Source organism: Salvelinus fontinalis, chromosome 20 (assembly GCF_029448725.1).
Source record: "Salvelinus fontinalis isolate EN_2023a chromosome 20, ASM2944872v1, whole genome shotgun sequence".
Taxonomy (NCBI): domain Eukaryota; kingdom Metazoa; phylum Chordata; class Actinopteri; order Salmoniformes; family Salmonidae; genus Salvelinus; species Salvelinus fontinalis.
This window is the reverse complement of record NC_074684.1, coordinates 27,148,244-27,170,184: the sequence shown is the minus strand read 5'-3', so window position 1 is coordinate 27,170,184 and position 21,941 is coordinate 27,148,244. Positions and strand designations below refer to the sequence as shown.

Genomic DNA, 21,941 nt, shown 5'->3' with positions numbered 1-21,941 from the left:
GACTCTACAAGGTGTCGCCCTCAGAACAGCCTCAATTCATCGGTGGATGGACTCTACAAGGTGTCGCCCTCAGAACAGCCTCAATTCATCGGTGGATGGACTCTACAAGGTGTCGCCCTCAGAACAGCCTCAATTCATCGGTGGATGGACTCTACAAGGTGTCGCCCTCAGAACAGCCTCAATTCATCGGTGGATGGACTCTACAAGGTGTCGTAAGCGCTCCACACGGATGCCGTTGTGGCAAGTTGGCTGAATGTCCTTTGGGTGGTGGACCATTATATATATTTTTATACTATCTTTTTTATTGAAGAACATTTAAACAAAAAACAGTCTGGCAGGTACAGTATACATCACGCGTACAACAGTAACATCATCTTTGAATTAGACAATGTACGAAACCCATTTTTCCCAGTATTCCTGGCCTCTCTCTTCATGTGTTCTTAAAGGTCATACGCTCCATATAGTGTATTTCTTTAACAATGTCTACCCATTGGGTCACGGGGTCTTTTTGTAGCCATTTCCTAGTGATAGCCTTTTTCCTGGCTGCCAGTAGGACCTTCAAGAGATACTTTTCTCTATTGTGTAAGTTATCAGGTATTTCACCTAAATACAGAATGTTTTTGATGTTTGATGAATGCTTGTTCTATGTCAAAACCACTTCATTTTTTTCTTATTTCTCCACAGTAGGATTAAACAGCAGGGCAGGACCAAAATATATGAGTGTGATCCGCACTTGATTGCCCACATTCTCTCCAATAGTCTGTTTTGATTTCAGTTTAGGTGTGGTGAAGAAACGGATAACATCCTTCCAACAGAATTCTTTCCCATACCTCAAGTTAGTAGAGCTTAATTGAGTCGTAAATCAAATCAAATCTTGATATCCGTTTGTTCCATTCCTTAAACTGTTTAGGTGGGATTTGATTGGGCAGTGATTGGAACAAATACAGTCACCTTGGCAGGATGTTCATTTTGATTGTTTCGATCAAACTACTAAGATCCAAAGGAAGTGAATTCCACCTGTTCAGGTCATCATATATTTTTGTTGTTGATGGGAACGTAATTCATGTCATAAAGTTTGGGTGTATCTTTTGGTAGGTTTACTTCAAGATATTTAATGGATGAAGAGGTCCACTGGAAGTTATACCTGCTCTTCAGTGCTTCCTGTGGGGTATGATTATATACTAGGGCTTGGGTCTTATGTACGTAAGCACACACCCTGAATATCTTCCAGATGTTTGTAAAACATCCATCAATCTAGGTACACTTTAATCTGGGTCTTTAAGGAACAAGAGAACATCATCAGCATACATGCAAATCTTATGTCCACTGCCTCTTACTGTTACTCCCTCTAAATATGGGTCCTGTCTAATTGCCTGGGCTAATGGCTCGATGTACAAGGAGAAGAGCCTGGGTGAAAGATTACAGCCTTGTCTTGCCTCACATTCTAAAATTATAATTAGTGACAAATGTCCATTAATCTTTATTCTGGCAGTCGGACATGAATAGTGTTTTGGCGCAGTGTATCACTTCTTGGTTGAAACCAAATCTATACATAACTTGGAATAGATAATCCCATCCCACTGAATCAAATGCTTTTTCTGCATCTAGACTGATTAATATAGCACTTGTCTGATTAATATAGCACTTATCTTCTCCTGACTGACGTGGTCCATGACATGTAATATTCTCCTTATGTTGTCTGTCTATTCCGTATGAACCCAGTTTAATCCCCATCAATCAATTTTGGGATTATGTCCTCTATTCTTTTGGCTGTTAATGATGCATACAGTTTATAATCCATGTTAAAAATTGTGATAGGTCTATAGGAACTGCATTCCTGCTTATCGTTACCCTCTTTTGGAATTACAGATATTATGGCTTCTCTCCAGTGGTGGTAGATCCCCCTCCCGCAGAGTCCAGTTAAAACAGGCCTGAAGTAGAGGTGTTAGTTGTTCTCTGAAGGCTTTGAACCATTCCGAAGGGAAGCCATCAGAGCCTGGAGACTTGTTAACTTTTAGATTAGACATTGCATTATTCATTTCTTCAGTAGTTATTTCTGAAGGAAGTAAAAAAAATAATAATACTATTGTCTGTGCATCTACCTTCTCTGGTTGCTTGTACAGATTTGTATAGCATGATTCAAATGCATTTTGTATTTCATCCAAAAATTCTGTATTTCACCCACAAATTGTATTATGTGCTTATTGTTTTCTGAGTCTGCATGCTAGAAATTGTGTTGCCTTTGAGCCTCATTCATAATATCATTGTTTGCGGAACCTGAGCTTTTTCTCAACTTCTTCACTATAAATCTGGCCAATTTCCTGTTTTACTTGTTGAATCTCTGGTAATTTAAGAGGGTCTTTGTATTGACTATGAGATTGTTCTGAGCTTCCTAAAGTTTCCTGTAATTTCAGCAGTTTCTTTGCTTGAATCTTCTCTTGAGAGATGATGTGGATATGATCTTCGCTCTAATAACCGCCTTAGCTGCATCCCACAATGTAGAAGGGGATACTTCCCTGTTATCATTATTCTCCAAATAGACGTTCAATTCTGTCTTTATTGATTCCTTGAATGCTGGATCATTCAGCTTGCTTGTATTAAGCCTCCATAGAGTATTTCTTGGTTTGCTATTAAGGTTAACTCCATTATGATCCTACATCTGCCCGATCCTACATCTTTAGACTTGTGCCTATCTGCTCTGTACATGAAAAAGTAAAAAGTATATTCCCTTCCTGACATATGGAAGTTGTGCAGTACATCATTCCTGTAATATCCAATTGATATTTTTAGCAACCAGACTTATTGTAATTACTCGATTTATTGCCTACCTCATGCCTTTTGCACACATTGTATATAGATTCTCTTTTTTCTACCATGTTATTGACTTGTTTATTGTTTACTCCATGTGTAACTCTGTGTTGTTGTCTGTTCACACTGCTATGCTTTATCTTGGCCAGGTCGCAGTTGCAAATGAGAACTTGTTCTCAACTAGCCTACCTGGTTAAATAAAGGTGAAATATTTTTTTTTTAAATTTTTTTTTTTACCTATTTTGATTTGTGCTGTCCAATTTTGAGTTTGAAATCATGTTAAAATCCCCTCCACAGATAAGAGTGCCAGAGGTTTCCTTCCTAAAGAAGACGATGTCACTCCCCAGGGGCACGTATAATGTACATTCAATAATGTAACTTCCTTGCGATCCAGTTTACATTTAACAAGGATAAATCTACCCTCCTTGTCTTTTATTTATGACATAAACAAAACATTTACTGAATTTGGGATAAAAATTGCAACACCCCATCTACCCGTTTTATAAGAGAAAAAGCTATCCCTATAGCCTATTTTCTCGAGTTTCTCATGTTCAGGATGGGATAAATAAGTTTCCTGTCAGAATAATATGTCAACTCTCTCCCGTTTCATCTTTGCTATTACCTTACTTCTCTTGATGGCACTCCCCAGTCTGTTAACAATGAGACTTATGACCTTAAATCCAGATGATGCATCAATATAAACCCCCAAACCTGTGTACCATAACAGCCTGCTTAACATGAACCTAAAAAAGAATGAAAAATCAAGAACAATAGAAAAGTAAACCAAAGTGGGAAGAGACTTTGCTTTAAGGACTCCCATGTCAGAGGATTGTCCATTGCCTCTGGAGTTTGAGGGGATGAACCTGACCGCTGGAAAGCCCCTTGCTCAAGTATCAAAATGCGTGATGCAGTCTGAAACAAAACCTGTTGGAACCAAATAAAAATGCCGCCTTTTTGTCGCCTAGACACATTGGATAATTACAAGAGCAAAGTAGAAGTGTATAGTAACAGAGGATAAATAATGGAACAGTAACAGTCTGTTCCATATCTTATATCCTAGAATAGCCTATATAAGCCATCAACCATATGCAGTCCATTCATTGAATCCTCCCCATGATACAATATGTCCTTCTGTCACCTCGTTGTCAGTGTCATCAAATCAAATCAAATTTTATTAGTCACATGCGCCGAATACAACAGTGAAATGCTTACTTACAAGCCCCTAACCAACAATGTTTAAAAAATATGAATACGAATAAGAAATAAAAGTAACACGTAAATAAAGAGCAGCAGTAAAATAACAATAGCGAGACTATATACAGGGTGTACCAGTACAGAGTCAATGTGCGGGGGCACTGGTTAGTCGAGGTAATTGAGGTAATATGTACATGTAGGTAGAGTTATTAAAGTGACTATGCATAGATAATAACAGAGAGTAGCAGCGGTGTAAAAGAGGGGGGGAAATTAAAATAATCTGGATAGCCATTGGATTAGATGTTCAGGAGTCTTATGGCTTGGGGGTAGAAGCTGTTTAGAAGCCTCTTGGACCTACACTTGGCATTCCGGTACCGCTTGCCGTGTGGTAGCAGAGAGAACAGTCTATGACTAGGGTGGCTGGAGTCTTTGACAATTTCTAGGGCTTTCCTCTGACAACGCCTGGTATTGAGGTCCTGGATGGCAGGAAGCTTAGATGTACTGTACTGTACTGGATCGTACGCACTACTCTCTGTCGTGCCTTGCGGTCGGAGGCCGAGCAGTTGCCATACCAGGCAGTGATGCAACCAGTCAGGATGTTCTCAATGGTGCAGCTGTACAACCTTTTGAGGATCTGAGGACCCATGGCAAATCTTTTCAGTCTCCTGAGGGGGAATAGGTTTTGTCGTGCCCTCTTCACGACTGTCTTGGTGTGCTTTGACCATGTTAGTTTGTTGGTGATGTGGACACCAAGGAAGCTCTAAACCTGCTCCACTACAGCCCCTTCGATGAGAATGGGGGCGTGCTCGGTTCTCCTTTTCCTGTAGTCCACAATCATCTCCTTTGTCTTGATCACGTTGAGGGAGAGGTTGTTGTCCTGGCACCACACGGCCAGGATAACATTAGCTAATAGATCTGTTAATAACGTGACCATACGTAATGTGTCCATGTAGGCCACATACTTTAGGGTTCTCACCCTTACAAAGCAGTGGGGGAAAATATGGGAGCTGTTTTACCTCTTGCAATGTCAACCATAACGGTCCAATAAGTCTAACATCTCGCTGTGACTACTAAGTCTGTAAAATTCGATTAGTTAGTTTCTATCTTTGTTGGAAATGCCTGAGTCTCTCTCGAATGTGAACGTCCTCTCGCCAAGGTGACTTCCCTCTTTCTCCGCGACTCTGCCCGCCGACCACGAGTCTTTCAGCCAATGAAGACGCCTGTCTCCTGATGGTATACTCCACTGGGACGCCCCTCGACTTCAGGTCTTCAGCAGCCTGCATGCTATTATGAAACCGGGTTGTTATCTAGAAATACTCACATCTTTGCTGGGAATGTTGTTTGGAAACGAATCTCTTTCTCTTTTAGTACCTTCTTTATAGGGGAGTATTCCTTCCTTATTTTCAGCATCTCTCCCGCATAGTCATGATCAAAGAACACTTGTTGGCTTTGGAAGTTAACAGGCTTTTTCCAGGCTGCACGGAGGACTTTCTCTTTGACTAAGAATTGTAGGAAGTGCACAACTATGGATCTTGGTAGGTCCCCACTGAGGGGTTTTGAGGCAAGAGCTCGGTGTGCTCTCTCAATTCCCAAGTCAGTTTCGTCTTCAAGTATTTATTTGAATACACCCTCCACGAATTTGGGCATTGAGTATTTTTCTGTTCCCTCGACCACAGAATAAAGTTTCATGTTAATACGACGTGAAACACCTTTGAGTTCTGTCACTTTTGCCTGTAGTGCGTGCTGGCTTTTCAAAGACTGTACAAGCGTGTCCTTTATCGCAGTGTTCTATGTATCCGTTTCCCCAATGTGCTGTTCTGCATCCCCCATTCTTGTAGATATGCGGTGATGTTCTTCTTTTTTTTTTTTTTTTTTTTCTTTTTTTCTTTTTTGGGGGGTGGATCAGCTTAGTATTGCGGAAAGAATGTTGCTTCCAATGTAATTGTCTGCATCATTTCCATTCCCCCATATTTTTTGGGTAAATATATATATCCATATACGTATGCATACATATACACATATATACATACACATACCTATATAGACATACATACTTTTTTAAAGAATATGCCTTTATTATTATTCCCCGCGACCCTACCACCAATCCCCCAATTGGAGTAAACTTATAAACACTTCTGCTTTTACCTTCAATTTCTACATCTTATACCTATCTTACAGACACAGTCCACTTTACAATAGTTCTCTCTTATTTGTTCTTAGTCCTTCCTCTATTTCTGTTGTCCATCCAATTTTATTTCCACTTGTAACTGTGCTATTTCACAAAAGCTCCGCACCTATACACATTTCACAGATCCCGTATGCCCTATATTGTTTATCTTGTTATTAGTCCCACCCCTCCCATCTATCTTCCAACATCATCCATTTCGGATTTCTATTTGCCATACATTTCTCAACTGTGCTGTGATGCTTCACAAAAGACCTGAACCTTCCTATTCTCATAGCTTCTACAGATTGTAAATTAAAAATAAACATCTTTGCCAAAATAATTATTATATTATTGATTGATTGACTATGGCTTTTCAAATCCCCCAGTATTGCTATCTGTAGCGTTAGTTTTAGGCAAATGTTGCAATTCTTCAGCCATTCCTGGACCTGTGACCAAAAACGAGCTACATATGGACAATACCAAAATAAATGATCTAATGACTCTGCCTCCTCACAACAGAATCTGCAGAGCTGGGAAGATTGTATACCCCATATATATAACATTCTATTAGTTGCAAGAATTTTGTACAGTAATTTATATTGAAAAATTCGAAGTTTTGAATCCGGCGTTGTTTTGCGTATCAATTCATAAACCATGTGCCATGGAATGGGTACATCGAAAATCTCTTCCCAACTATTTTGCAATTTGTATGGCACAGCTGTTAGTTTTTTGGTCCTTAAATGAAATTGGTATATGTTTTTATTTATCACACTTTTCTTTAACCATTTTTGTTCTTTAATACAGGGCCGACATACAAGTTCCTTACTTTTTTCCCCTTCTACTTGCCTCTTCCATTTTTGTGGTAATGCTGCAATTAATTGGTTGTAATTTTGGGTAGAGCAGACTTTTCCATATGTCTGTGTTAGCTGCATGTGTGACATAACTCCACCAGTCCTATTTATGATATCATTCACAAAAATTATACCTTTTTTAAACATTTCTTCGATAAATACATTTTTTTTATCAATTATTATATTTGAATTTAACCACAATATTTGTTGTACTATTTGTTCCGTCCTTTCAGGTGGATTAAACTGAAATTGCAACCAACTTTCTAAGGCTTGTTTAAAGAATAAGGATATTTTGGAGATCATTTCCTTTTCAAACAACCGAAAATGAGCAGGTGTAATCTGAATAAAGGCAAAAAGGCCCTTCTTGAACATAGGATGAGACATTCGTACCAGTTTACTAGAGAACCAGTTTGGATTTAAGTATAACTTTTGTATGACCGATGCCTTTAGTGAGAGGTCTAATGCTTTAATATTTAATAATTTCTGCCCTCCGAATTCATATTCGTTATATAAATAGGCCCTTTTAATTTTATCTGGCTTGCCGTTCCAAATAAAATTGAATATTTTTTGTTCATATAATTTAAAAAACAGGTCACTAGGTGTAGGCAAAACCATAAGCAAATAGGTAAACTGTGATATGACTAAAGAGTTAATTAGGGTGATTTTTCCACCATAAGCAGGTATTTTCCTTTCCATGGTAGCAAGATCTTATCTATTTTTGCTAACTTTCTATAAAAATTTATTGGAGTGAGATCATTTCTTTCTTTTGGGATTTTTATACCGAGTATGTCCACATCTCCGTCAGACCATTTAATTGGTAAACTACATGGCAATATAAAATGTGTATTTTTTAGTGATCCAATACGTAATATGGTACATTTATCATAATTTGGTTTTAATCCAGAGAGGATAGCAAAGGTATCTAGATCCTCTATGAGGCCCTGGAGAGACTCTAGTTGTGGTTTTAAAAGAAAACATGAATCATCAGCGTACAATGACACCTTAGTTTTTAAGCCATGGATTTCTAATCCTTTAATATTAATGTTTGATCTAATTTTAACAGCTAACATTTCGATGGCAATAATAAATAGATATGCCGATAGTGGACAACCTTGTTTTACTCCTCTAGATAGTTTAAAACTTTCTGAGATGTAGCCATTATTTACTATTTTACACCTAGGGTTACTATACATAATTTTAACCCATTTTATAAGAGATTCCCCAAAATTGAAATATTCTAGGCATTTATATATAAACTCCAGTCGTACTTTATCAAAAGCCTTTTCAAAATCAGCTATGAAAACCAGGCCTGGTGTCCCCGATATCTCATAGTGTTCTATTGTTTCCAGTACTTGCCTTATATTATCTCCAATGTATCGTCCATGTAAAAAACCTGTCTGATTAGGATGAATAATATCTGACAAAACTTTTTTTATTCTATGCGCCAAGCATTTTGCTAGGATTTTTGCATCACAACACTGAAGTGTAAGAGGTCTCCAATTTTTTAATTGGACTGGATCTTTATATATACCACTTGGGTCCTGTTTCAGTAATAACGATATCAGACCTTCTTGTTGTGTGTCTGATAATCTACCATTTATATAGGAGTGGTTAAAACAAGTTAATAATGGTCCTTTGAGTATATCAAAAAACGTTTTGTATACTTCCACTGGTATGCCATCCAGCCCTGGAGTTTTCCCATCTTTAAAGGCCCCAATTGCAACAAGCAGTTCCTCCTCTGTAATTTGGCCTTCACATGAGTCTTTCTGTTCAGATGTTAATTTTACATTATTAATAGGAAAAAAATCCATACAATTAGTTTCAGTTAGTGGAGATGGAGGAGCCTGAAACGAAAACATATTCTTAAAGTACTTTACTTCCTCTTTCAAAATATAATTTGGTGAATCATGCGTGACTCCATCATTTGTCACAAGTTTTAATACATTTTTTTTGGTAGCATTTCTATATTGAAGATTGAAAAAGAATTTGGTGCATTTTTCCCCATATTCCATCCAGTTCGCTTTATTTTTATAATATATTACACTGGATCTTTCTTGAATAAGTTCCTCCATTTCTTTTTGTTTTTCCTCTAAATTATTCTGTGCCTCTATGGTACCGTTTTTATTGCTATCTAACTGTACTGTTAGTCCTTCAATTTCCTTTGTTAATATGGACTATTTTGATCTAAATTGCTTTTGTTTTATAGATGAGTACTGAATTGCATGGCCTCTAAAGGCACACTTAAAAGTGTCCCATACAATAAGGGGATCTGCTGTACCTATGTTATGTCTGAAAAAGTCAGTTATAAAATCTTCTGTCCTAGTTCTAAACAATTTATCATCTAGTAGACTTTGATTAAATTTCCAATATCCTCGCCCACGTGGAAATTCTGTAAGAGAAATATATATGCCAATTATGTGATGATCCGACCGCATTCTATCCCCTATCAACACTTTTTTAACTTTTGGTGCCAGAGAGAATGGAATAAGAAAGTAGTCAAGACGACTAGCTTGATTCAGCCTCCGCCATGTATATCTCACTAAATCAGGGTATTTAAGTCTCCATATATCCACTAATTCCAATATATCCATGACATTCATGATTTCCTTAAGTGCCTGAGGGTGATAATTTGTAGTGTGATTTCCTTTCCGGTCTATAGAGCTATTTAAGACCGTATTAAAATCTCCCATTATAATAATAGAGTCTAGTGTTGCTTGTAGAGTTGATAAGTTCTTATATATATTTTCAAAGAAGCTTGGATCATCATTATTCGGACCGTATAGGTTAACAAGCCATATTTGTTTATTGTCCAATAACATATTTAAAATAATCCATCTACCTTGAGGATCTGTTTGGACAATTTGCACATTTGGATCAAAATTATTGTTAATTAAGATCATCACCCCTTTTGAATTTCTTTGCCCATGGGAGAAATATATTTTGCCCACCCAGTTCTTTTTCCACAAAACTTCATCTAAAACTGTTGAATGGGTTTCCTGTAAACAATAAATATTATAATCCTTCTCTTTTAGCCAGGTAAATACTGATCGTCTTTTCTTATTATCTGCTAAGCCATTACAATTGTAACTGGCTATACTTATTTCACCACTTACCATGAGACACACCTTTCATTCTTTTAATCAGAATATATTTTTGTAAACGTACTATTAAAACGTAACATAATGATTGAGTGTCTATATAGTTGTACCATGATATTTGCATTTCTACTAAGTAAACCTCCAATTGGTCCCTACTATTCCACCCGCTAAAAGGCCTCATCTCGAGATGGCTTGTCATCCCAATGCCCGGCAGACCACCCTCGACCCACTGTATCCCATAGCCCTGAACCGACTGGGATCCATTCTTTGAAAAGAGCATACAGTTCCATTTACCGAATTGAAGTAAATCAATTGCCATATGCATTTCCATTGCCGTCACCTCGATTTGTATTATATATAGCTGTGGATCATCCTCTATTGTACCTTACATCTTTTACTTCTTCTTTCGCAACAGTTGTGGGATACACACATACACACTCAGCCCTTACCCCCACACAACCATAAGCTCACTTTCTCAACAGTTGCACCATCCCAGAGCCCAACTCAAGATGGGTCATGATTTCCAAATGCCATTGCAGTTGCAGCTGCATGAGAAGGCCTGCAAGACCGCGCAAAAAAATAAGCAAAAATTGAAATTTATTTACCATTGTCATATCCTAGATAATGGCCGTCAAATGTACACCCTATTCCTGAAAAAAACACCCACGATACGGCCACCAGTCATGACCATGTCCCCACGCATCTCCATGCAGTCCGACCTTGATTCTGTGCCACCAGGGCCACAATAATATACCCCCTCTCTGAATGTCCGAGTGTGACCCCCTCCCCATGGGTTACTGCAGCTAGTGTTGCCAGCACTGCCACTGCCTGGGTGGGGGTACCCCACCGGAATCCCCACCGGCTAGGTACAAGGTCGTCAAGGTTCTCATTAGCAGCTTTGAGAAATTCCTTGTATATTTTCCTCTCCCTTTAGGGGGCTTTGGCTTTGCAGGACCAACCCTGCCAAGCAGGCTCAGAATCTTGAGGGGGCAGTGCTGCTCTTGGTCTCTGACCTCATTTTAGCTGCATATAGACCGCTTACAGCGAGCACATAAAACAGTTAGGGACTTCTCCTTAATATCTGGGTCATTCAGGTGGGTGTCTAGGGTATAGGGCCATAGACAGTACCATTAAAATAGGATAATAATTAGATATAATTTATTAAGATAAAAAAAATGTAGTTTTCCATGATAGGACAATAAATAAATAAGACGTATAATTCATTATAAAAGTATATCCATCATCTGAACAACATTGAAAGCCCTCTCATACCCGGCTCACAGCAATACATTGGCTCTGGGATATGCAACCATTTCATTACTCACTCACTCAACTTTCCAAACATAACAAATAAGATAAAAAATAAAATAAACACAAACCATACCATCCACACATACTGTGCCTTCTGTTTACTTAGTTTTTATCTTCACTATGTTGAATTAGTGCTTGTGTGTTCAATTAGTTATATGTGAAGATTTATAAAAAAGCTATATTTTTTGTTGTATTGTTACAATCAGTAACCAGGCTTGAATTGTGTTTATTTTCCTCGTCTATGAGAATTTTGTAAATTTTAAAATAACCATGGAGTAGTCTTTGTGTCTCTGAACAACTGGTTATCAATATATAGTTTATCAACGACGAGAGCTACTCGTTTCGCTTTTAATCTGTTTTCTTTGAAAATTGGATACAGAACTTTGCGCCGTTCTGCAATTTCTTTCGGAAACTGATCATTCATGCCAATTTTGGTCCCAGCAAGTCTTTTACCTAGGCTTTTAACCATTATTTTATCTTTAAATGAAGCAAATTTTGCAACGATTGGGCGTTCGTACCTCTGCCCTCTCTGTCCGAAGCGGTGAACACGTTCAAGTTGGATTTTGTCGACAACTTCGCATGGAATCTGAAGCGCTGTACGGAGGAACTCTCTAACTATAGATTCAGGAACTTCTCCTTCTTTTTCTTGGATACCTGTAAGTACCAAATTCTCTCTCATGGATCTAGTTTGAATCTCCAGTAAGGCTTCCTTCAGAACGATGTTCTCTTTTTTAATTCCATTCATTTCGGTTTGAATCTTATTGACTGTCCCTTTTAGCGCGTGTGTTTCCTTCTCCAATGTCGCAGCTTTTTCATCACTCATCTCTAGGCTTGCCTTTAACTCTTTTATATCCTTACTAAGTAATTCAAGTAAACCCAGTTTGTCATTTATTGATTTTAACAGATCAGTTTCGACCTTTACCATTCCCGGTGGTGAGAATATTAAATCGTCAGTATCTGTCGAAGAATCTCGCTTGCGTTTTGTAAACGGTTCCCCTGTTTTATTCTCCGTCATGTTTGGTTGTTGTCTGTGTTCGTAATATTTGTCGATAAATGTCTCTAGTCTTAGGATTTGTTTTGTGTTATTATCCATATTGAAGGTTTATCACTCACCAGATTATGTAGTGCTAATATTTTAGTCTATTTAGCAGATATTTCGAATATTATGTTTTATCTTGAGGTGCTCTACATAACTTCGTTCAGTCCGCCATTACCTTTACTTTACCTTTACGTCCGCCGTCTACGTCCTACCCCCTCCTACTCGCCTCGTCGATCTTGATGATGTTCTCGTGATGTTCTTCTTTGTTTTCTTCAAGTTTCTGGTTAATGTCCTTCTCGAATTCATGTAGTTATTTTCGTACATCTTCTCGGAGTTCCTCTCGAAAGTGGAATTCCTCCTTTATCACCTCACGGAAAGAGGGATATTTTGCTGCTGCTAGCTCGTTTGTGCTAGCATTAGCCATCTCTGTTTCGTCGACAATTTTAGTTTCTTCTACCTTGTTACGGACTATCGTTGTAGCTCCACAACCTTTTCCTGCTTCCCCCTTTTCTATTGTAGCATAAGTTACTATAATACTATAATAGAGTAAATACTTGAATTTGGGGGAAATTTGGGGGAAATACCCAACCGATGTGCAGTACGAAAAATCTGGCAGCCATTTCCTAAATTGCGTCACCGAAAGTCTGTGGTGGCCCATTCTTGATACACACGGGAAACTGTTGAGCGTGAAAAACTCAGCAGTGTTGCAGTTCTTGACACAAATTGGTGCACCTGGCACCTCCTACCATACCTGTTCAAAGGCACTTCAATCTTTTGTCTCGCCCATTCACGCTCTGATGGCCCACATACACAATCCTTTTCTTAATTGTCTCAATGCTTAAAAATCCTTCTTTAACCTGTCTCCTCCCCTTCATCTACACTGATTGAAGTGGATTTAACAGGTGACATTAATAAGGGATCCTAGCTTTCACCTGGATTCACCTGGTCAGTCTGCCATGGAAAGAGCATAATGTTTTGTACACTCAGTGTACATACTCACCTGGTTAGCAGCCAGTATGTGTCAATCCTCACATTTTGCTTGGCATGAAAAGGAGTGGCAAGGAGTGGCATGATGGCGGAAACAGATTGGTATCCAGGCCACATACATACCCTTCAGCTCCACAAAGTTGTTGAGCAGCCACTGGTAAGCGGTCACACAGTCGTGGTGGTCGTTGAGGGTGAAGAGGTTGGATGGGACGGGCCCGGTGTATCTACGGCGGGGCTGGGCTGGGAGCTGGCTTTTGGGTGGAAGAAGACTGCCATCCACACCAGTGGGACAGGGAACCTAGCAGGGACGAACCCAGAAATCCTCACAGCAATCATTCAGGTTTTACAACATCAATACAGAATAATGTGATTATGAATGACTATTGTGACAAAATAAAATAAATGACACTATAGAAATTGTGCTTTAATTCCCCCAACACTATGACATAAAACATATTATACATATACTACTACTAATTATAATTTTATATGCAGGATGTCCCTCCAACCTGGTACTGCTGGCCTGTACAGAGGATGAGATGATCATAAGGCACTTTCCTGCCCCCAGACACCAGTACATGCTTGGCTGCCCTGTCGATGCCCACCATCTTGCCTGTCACCACGTTGATCCAGGAACGTAGAGACATCTGGGCATGGTCCCTGTCGCTGGAGCTATGACTGTGGGCAGCGGACAGGGGCACAAAGGTAAACATTTTTGTATCCTAGCGTATTATGGAGCCCGTTGAAAGACATCCTCGAACGCGAAAGATTAAATAATGCACAAGCATTAATGAGTTTTCCATTGATGACTACAGTCCACCACGTAGGACAAATGACAACAAGAGAAGCTGCAGGTGTCTCACCTCGTGGACAAGAATCTCATCTTTTCATTGGTGTAGTAGCCTGGGAAGCCATGCGTGGAGATCAGAGTCATGTTATTGAACCTCAGGTGTGGGCTGGAGAAGGAAAGGAACATAGTGTTTACTGGGAAGATAACACTGACTCATGAGTGCAGCTACTGTGCAGTGCAGAATAGGAGCACGTTTATTTTCTCAGAAATGATGACCTCATCCTACCTAAACACAGATGCTTTTGACCTGATGATCAAAACATTGTATTTCGCCAATAATTATCTTTCAGCGTTCCTGTTCCATTTTCTAGTAGTGGGGAAAATCTAATACCTAACATATAGTACATGGGTTCCAGGAAGAATAGAGGACATCACAGAGAAATGAGCACAGGCTCTCTCTGTCTGCAGTGTTCTGTTATTCTATGAGAGCTGAGTGAGGGGGCGCAGATGCAGCTGAATGGTTCCATCTAATACCCCTATTGCATTTCATCTACATCGGTATGCATTAAAAATCCTTTATTTTCTAAACCTCATAGTAAAAGCCCTTCCTTTTGTTTTGTCTGGTTTTGTCCCCAGTCTGTAGTGTTCCTCTTATGCGTTTACTATCAGGAGTGTAAAAGGTCTCTTGTGATGTAAATGTCCTCCTTTGTTCTGTGCCAAATGGACATTATCCCTATTGGTGATACAACAGAGAAAGCCTCAATGGTGTTGTGTGAAAAGGAGATGTACACTGAGCTGAGCCATGTCATGTCAAGCTTTAGATCGCCTGCAAGTCTGCTGCCTCTCTCTGGGAGGGAAAGTGATTGATTTTGGCTAATGAATGCACTGCCTCTAAGTCACAAATGTGTGTAGGAAGTGAACAAATACCTCTTACGGCAACACAAACTTGTTCTTTCAACACACAATAGTTATTACAACCCTTTAATGTTGATAGATTTTAACACTTGGCTTGCTGTATAGAGAAACTAACTAAACTACAGTCTTTGTTAAAAACGGCAGCCTAATCCAGTGTGTTTTCTGGTGAACAGAGAATAATCAGAGCTCATTTTAATCCAAATTTCCGTGTTAATCTGAGCCAGAAGGTGGGTTTAACGCCCAGCACTGAGGCATTAAGGCCTCTTATTGCGTTCTGGACGTGACCTCCTGGCTTTCTGTCTGTCTGTTATCAGGCGCTGACAGACAACCGCTGTGACCCCGATGCTCCACTCCCCCCACACCACTGACCACCAGGCAGAGAGGCCGAGCCACCCCACCAGCTCTTTATCTGTCTGCCCTGCTCCCCCTGATCTGACCCTGTCCCACTGAGGAGTGGAGGAGTGGGGGTGGGCTGGATGGAGGAGGATGGAAAGCTGGAGGCCAGCCGTTTGAGTTGGCCTGATAAGGGGGCCCAGCAGGGCCCAAGCTGACCCATCACTCAGCCGGCCCACTGCTAGCACCGCCTCACCATTAGTTTAGTGGACACTAACTGCCTCATTAGTCAAGTCATTAGTGACAGCAAACACAGATCGCTGCAGAAGATCCCTGACAGGAGAACAGTGGAGTGTCTAATTAAAGGGCCAGCTCCGGGCCCTCCTGAATGCCAGCCCCAGGCAGCTGTGTGCCCAACGCCCCGCCGCCCCTGCCTGCCAACCCCCTCACTGAGTTATGCACGCTCCCTCCCTCCGCGCTGCTTTCACATCCACACACAATGACCCGGTTGCTTGGCAGTTATCGGCTGGCGGCGAATGAGCAGAACCTAGACGCCATATTGTTTGGAGGAACAGTTCATCTCAAAGACGGAATGAATAAAAACATTTTAGCAGCGCCTCCTCTTTCTAGCCAACCAAAAGTCTGGCGACATTTCCAGATATTGGATGCCTGGAATAAAAGGCGAATTCAGGAGAAAAGTCATTCTTAAAGTGAATGGTGTTGACATACACTTTAGACAAGTGTTTTTACTCATGGTCAAGGAGGGTTGTCGTGTTTGCAGGCTTTCATCCAAGCCTACAGATATAATGACTCATTCATTAAATCAAATAAACATCAAGACTTAAGCAAGAATCTGCACACCGCATGTGTAGATAGTCATAAATAAGCTTTTTTAACCTATGCAAAACATACTGTAATAACAAAAGGTGTGGTATTGGTGTTTGTTTGAAGGTAACCATAAATTCAGGCCAATACTAAGCTGGCTGTAAGATTGCCTTGGTGGGAGAAGGGATGGTTATGCATTCACACATGTTGCTCTGGGTGGGTATACTCATATTTCTACTAATCACCGCTGCTAAAGCTGCACACACTGGTGCTCTAATACCTACCATTCACTCCCACTAATTACAATCATCTAGAGGAGGATGTCATTGAGCTTCCTCTAATATACACAATTCTAAATGCAATTTATGAATGCCATGTATACAATTTCTCATTACCAGAAAGCAAGCACCTCCAGAAATGCTAAGCCAGTGTCTGATGCCCCCACTACCACGATCCTGGCATTGATGGTGACTTTTGGTTCCATGGTTAGTTTTCGGTTGATGTGGTTGAGAGCATACGAGACCTGAGGAGAAGAGAGAGACAGCGTGTGTAAAAGTCACAGATTCATCCATTTGATTACTTCAGAAGAGTTCTCCAGCAATCTAACCAATATACAGTACCTGTCACGCCTGCTCCCGCTCCCCCTCTTTGGCTCTCAAGGGCACCAGTCTGCCCATCATTATGCACACCTGTCATCAGCATTACGCGCATCAGCGCTTCATTGGACTCACCTGGACTCCTTCACTTTGTTGATTGCTCCCTCTATATCTGTCTGTTCCTCAGTTTGTTCCCCGGGTCAGCATTAATGTCATTGTGTTACCCCTCCAGACACTGTCCGAGGTTTGTTTCTTGTCCGTTAGTCATTAAATGTACACTCCCTGTACTTGCTTCTCGTCTCCCAGTGTCTGTCCTCGCAGTACCAGTCAAAATTTTTGGACACACCTACTCAAAGGTTTTTCTTTATTTTGACTATTTTCTACATTGTAGAATAATAGTGAAGACATCATAACCATGAAATAACACATGTAGTAACCAAAAAAGTGTTAAAGAAATCAAAATATATTTTATATTTAAGATTAAGTAGTCACCCTTTGCCTTGATGACAGCTTTACACACTCTTCATGAGGTAGTCACCTGGAATGCATTTCAATTAACAGGTGTGCTTTGTTAAAAGTTAATTTGTGGAATTTCTTTCCTTCTTAATGCATTTGAGTCAATCAGTTGTGTTGTGACAAGGTAGGGGTGGTATGCAGAAAATAGCCCTATTTGGTAAAAGACCAAGTCCATATTATGGCAAGAACAGTTTAAATAAGCAACAAGAAACAACAGTCCATCATTACTTTAAGACATGAAGGTCAGTCAATGCGGAAAATTTGAAGAACTTTGAACGTTTCTTCAAGTGCAGTCGCAAAAACCCTCAAGTGCTTTGATGAAACTGGTTCTCATGAAGACCGCCACAGGAAAGGAAGACGCAGAGTTACCTCTGCTGCAGAGGATAAGTTCATTAGAGTTACGAGCCTCAGAAATTGCAGCCCAAATAAATGCTTCATTGAGTTCAAGTAACAGACACATCTCAACATCAACTGTCCCTAGGATGGGTGCGTCACTTGAGTGGGTTGAGTCGCTGACGTGGTCTTCCTGTCTGGGTTGGCGCCCCCCCTTGGGTTGTGACGTGGCGGAGATCTTTGTGGGCTATACTCGGCCTTGTCTCAGGATGGTAAGTTGGTGGTTGAAGATATCCCTCTAGTGGTGTGGGGGCTGTGCTTTGGCAAAGTGGGTGGGGTTATATCCTGCCTGTTTGGCCCTGTCCGGGGGTATCATCAGATGGGGCTACAGTGTCTCCTGACCCCTCCTGTCTCAGCCTCCAGTATTGATGCTGCAGTAGTTTGTGTCGGGGGGCTAGGATCAGTCTGTTATATCTGGAGTATTTCTCCTGTTTTATCCGGTGTCCTGTGTGAATTTAAGTATGCTCTCTAATTCTCTCTTTCTTTCTTTCTCTCTCTCGGAGGACCTGAGCCCTAGGACCATGCCTCAGGACTACCTGGCATGATGACTCCTTGCTGTCCCCAGTCCACCTGGCCGTGCTGCTGCTCCAGTTTCAACTGTTCTGCCTGCGGCTATGGAACCCTGACCTGTTCACCGGACGTGCTACCTGTCCCAGACCTGCTGTTTTCAAGTCTCTTGAGACAGCAGGAGCGGTAGAGATACTCTCAATGATCGGCTATGAAAAGCCAACTGACATTTACTCCTGAGGAGCTGACTTGTTGCGCCCTCGACAACTACTGTGATTATTACTATTTGACCATGCTGGTCATTTATGAACATTTGAACATCTTGGCCATGTTCTGTTATAATCTCCACCCGGCACAGCCAGAAGAGGACTGGCCACCCCTCATAGCCTGGTTCCCCTCTAGGTTTCTTCCAAGGTTTTGGCCTTTCTAGGGAGTTTTTCCTAGCCACCGTGCTTCTACACCTGCATTGCTTGCTGTTTGGGGTTTTAGGCTGGGTTTCTGTAAAGCACTTTGATATATCAGCTGATGTATGAAGGGCTATATAAATACATTTGATTTGATTTGTTCAGAGGAGACTGTGTGAATCAGGCCTTCGTGGCGAATTGCTGCAAAGAAACCACTACTAAAGGACACCAATAATAAGAAGAGACTTGCTTGGGCCAAGAAACACGAGCAATGGACATTAGACCGGTGGAAATCTGTCCTTTGGTCTGATGAGTCCAAATTTGAGATTTTTGGTTAAAACCGTCATGTCTTTGAGAGACGCAGAGTAGGTGAATGGATGATCTCCGCATGTTTGGTTCCCTCCATGAAGCATGGAGGAGGAGGTGTGGGGGTGCTTTGCTGCACTTAACTAGCATGGCTACCACTGCATTCTGCAGCAATATGCCATCCCATCTGGTTCTCTCTTAGCGGGACTATCATTTGTTTTTCAACAGGACAATGACCCAACACACCTCCAGGCTGTGTAAGTGCTATTTTACCAAGAAGGAGAGTGATGGAGTGCTGCATCAGATGACTTGGCCTCCACAATCACCCGACCTCAACCCAATTGAGATGGTTTGGGATGAGTTGGACCGCAGAGCGAAGGAAAAGCAGCCAACAAGTGCTCAGCATATGTGGGAACTCCAGGTGAAGCTGATTGAGAGAATGCCAAGAGTGTGAAAAGCTGTCATCAAGGCAATGGGTGGCTACTTTGAAGAATCTAAAACATAAAATATATTTTGATTTATTTAACACTTTTTTGGTTACTACATGTGTTATTTCATAGTTTTGATGTCTTCACTTTATTCTGCAATGTAGAATATAGTAAAACTAAAGAAAAACCTTTGAATGAGTAGGTGTGTCCAAACTTTTGACTGGTACTGTAGATGACAAACATAATTATTGCTATCCAACCCAATGGCCTAAAAGCCAGAGACTGGCATTTATCAGAGCACTTAACTACAGAAAAGAGAGTACCAGTTTTCAGTAAAAAAAAAAAATCATAATATTATTTTAGCAGCATTTTTACAAAAAATATGGAAATGTCTTAAAGTTTGATGTTCCACTGGAAACGCTGAGTGAAACGTAATAAGTGCCAATGCTCCTACTTAAATACTAACTATTTTATTATGAGTACTGGCCCTATTGAAAATAAATGTCCAAATGTCAGAGCATTCAATGCAAGGTATAGAGTCAGAATGAACGCAGAGAACATTGTGTTATCCACAGAATTTTCTATCTCCTCACCAATAATCAAACTGTGATTTTAGTGTGCTAATTGGTCCTAGAGACTCATAATTAGTTACATTGGTTCCCCGTTGGATTGAAAATGGCAGCATACCTCCAAAGGAAGGGGAAACCTGCAGTTGGAATTAACCTTCAAGTAATATTTATGCTATTCTCAGTAGTGCCTGCTCTGTTCTTAAAAGAACACATATAAGTTCAAACTCTGACTTCATGTGAAAATGACCAAATGTAATCAAACCTATGTAATTAAAGTGCAAGAACATTCTCCGTTCAGTTAATTACATCTTTATTCTGCTTTGTAACGAACCCCCTAAATAATAATCACCTGAAATACTCCAGCTAACCAAACAACACGATGCAGGTCTGATTCATGCTCTGTCTGGTGCAGGTAGGTATAGGCTAGTGTGGGCAAGTGCAGCTGTCCTTATTCCCTATCCTTGTGGAAATGGTGCCTAACCTTTTCTCTAACATAAGGGCCGGGTGCTGTGACCATGGCACTGGGTAATACGATCTGGTATTGACAGAGAGGGAACAGGTGCTTTAAATCTGATTAATACATCTGTGCTGGACACCAGGCTTAGATTACGAGGCTGAGGCTGTGTCAGAAATGGCACCAAATGGGATCTGGTCAAAAGTAATGCACTATATAGGGAATAGGGTGCTATTTTGGACATACACTAAGAGACAAAGCTGTGAGGCATCGCTCTGCTATCCTCTTATCTACATGGCAGCCTGGATATGATGGTTGCCGTGTTACTAAATGGAGGTTTTAAATTGGATGGCCTGGAGCGGGCGAATGCAGGTGTATCTGTTAATACACTGAGGGAGAGGGGAGTGCACGTGACACATATAGGAACATGTACTCTCAGATTGATTCTATGATCTAAGATTAAAAAGCATGAATAGCTGTGCTTATATCGTATGGTTCAGAAAATGCGGTGTGCTATAGCTCTATTGATATTATTAATTTTATAAATAAAATATTAAAGCTGCAATATGTAACATTTTGGGTGACCCGACCAAATTCACATAGACATGTCAATTATAGATCTGTCATTCTAATTGAAAGCAAGTCTAAGAAGCGGTAGATCTGTTCTATGAGCGCTATTTCTATGCTTCCTGTTCTTAAATTTTGTTTTGCGTCTTTTACTTTCGTTTTTGTACATCAGCATTATTTTGGTTATGGAAATGATATTTCACAACATTTAGATGGTACAATGATTCTCTACACTATACTTGCTTGTTTTATCACATAAACTGAAATTAGGCTATTATAATTTTAGCAACCAGGAAATGGTGGAGTGATTTCTGCATAGTGCATCTAAGAATATATGCTGTGATTAGTGACAATCATATGGTGAAAGTATTACCTAATAAAGTTCTGATTTAGTATAATATTACATTTGCTGCATATCCAAAATAAGTGTTTGATTAAGTCTGAAATGCCTTCCTTTCCTTGTCTCCTTTCCTTGTCTCCCATCACCCACATCAGTGATCATGGAGGAAGAGCTAGTTACAACTATTGAGACGCAGACCAGGTGCGGCAGACAGTGGCTTATGACTGACTGTGTGGTAAGTGGACTGTGCTCCTTTACCTGTTAAATAGCAGAGGCAAACATTCCTAACCATCTGTCAGAGCAACCATCTGCTGCCCTCATCTATACTAATACAAACACTTTAAAAATAGCCTGAGGAGTTGGGTGTGGAAAGACTAATAAAGAAAAGTTGTGCGTATATAATACCACTGAAAAAGCTCTACAACTAATTATAAGCAATGTTCAAGACTGCAATGCTATTTGTCCATGGAGTGCCTTACCCTTGATGGAATAATTACCTTTCACATAAAATGATTTTCCAATTGTATCCATCACAATATTTTA

The 21,941-nt window shown here is 40.3% G+C and overlaps 1 protein-coding gene across 2 annotated transcripts in view; it reads right to left on the bottom strand.

Annotated features, from left to right (window-relative positions):
- The window catches only part of cfap61 (cilia and flagella associated protein 61), a 43,623-nt gene that overhangs the window by 12,026 nt on the left and 9,656 nt on the right, over positions 1 to 21,941 (bottom strand). For both annotated transcript variants that reach the window (XM_055873032.1, XM_055873033.1), the window contains 4 exons: positions 16,714 to 16,841; positions 14,319 to 14,411; positions 13,965 to 14,133; positions 13,579 to 13,753 (listed from right to left, as the gene is read on the bottom strand). In XM_055873032.1, coding sequence (XP_055729007.1) covers positions 13,579 to 13,753; positions 13,965 to 14,133; positions 14,319 to 14,411; positions 16,714 to 16,841 — 565 coding nt within the window. The remainder of the gene's footprint in view (positions 1 to 13,578; positions 13,754 to 13,964; positions 14,134 to 14,318; positions 14,412 to 16,713; positions 16,842 to 21,941) is intronic.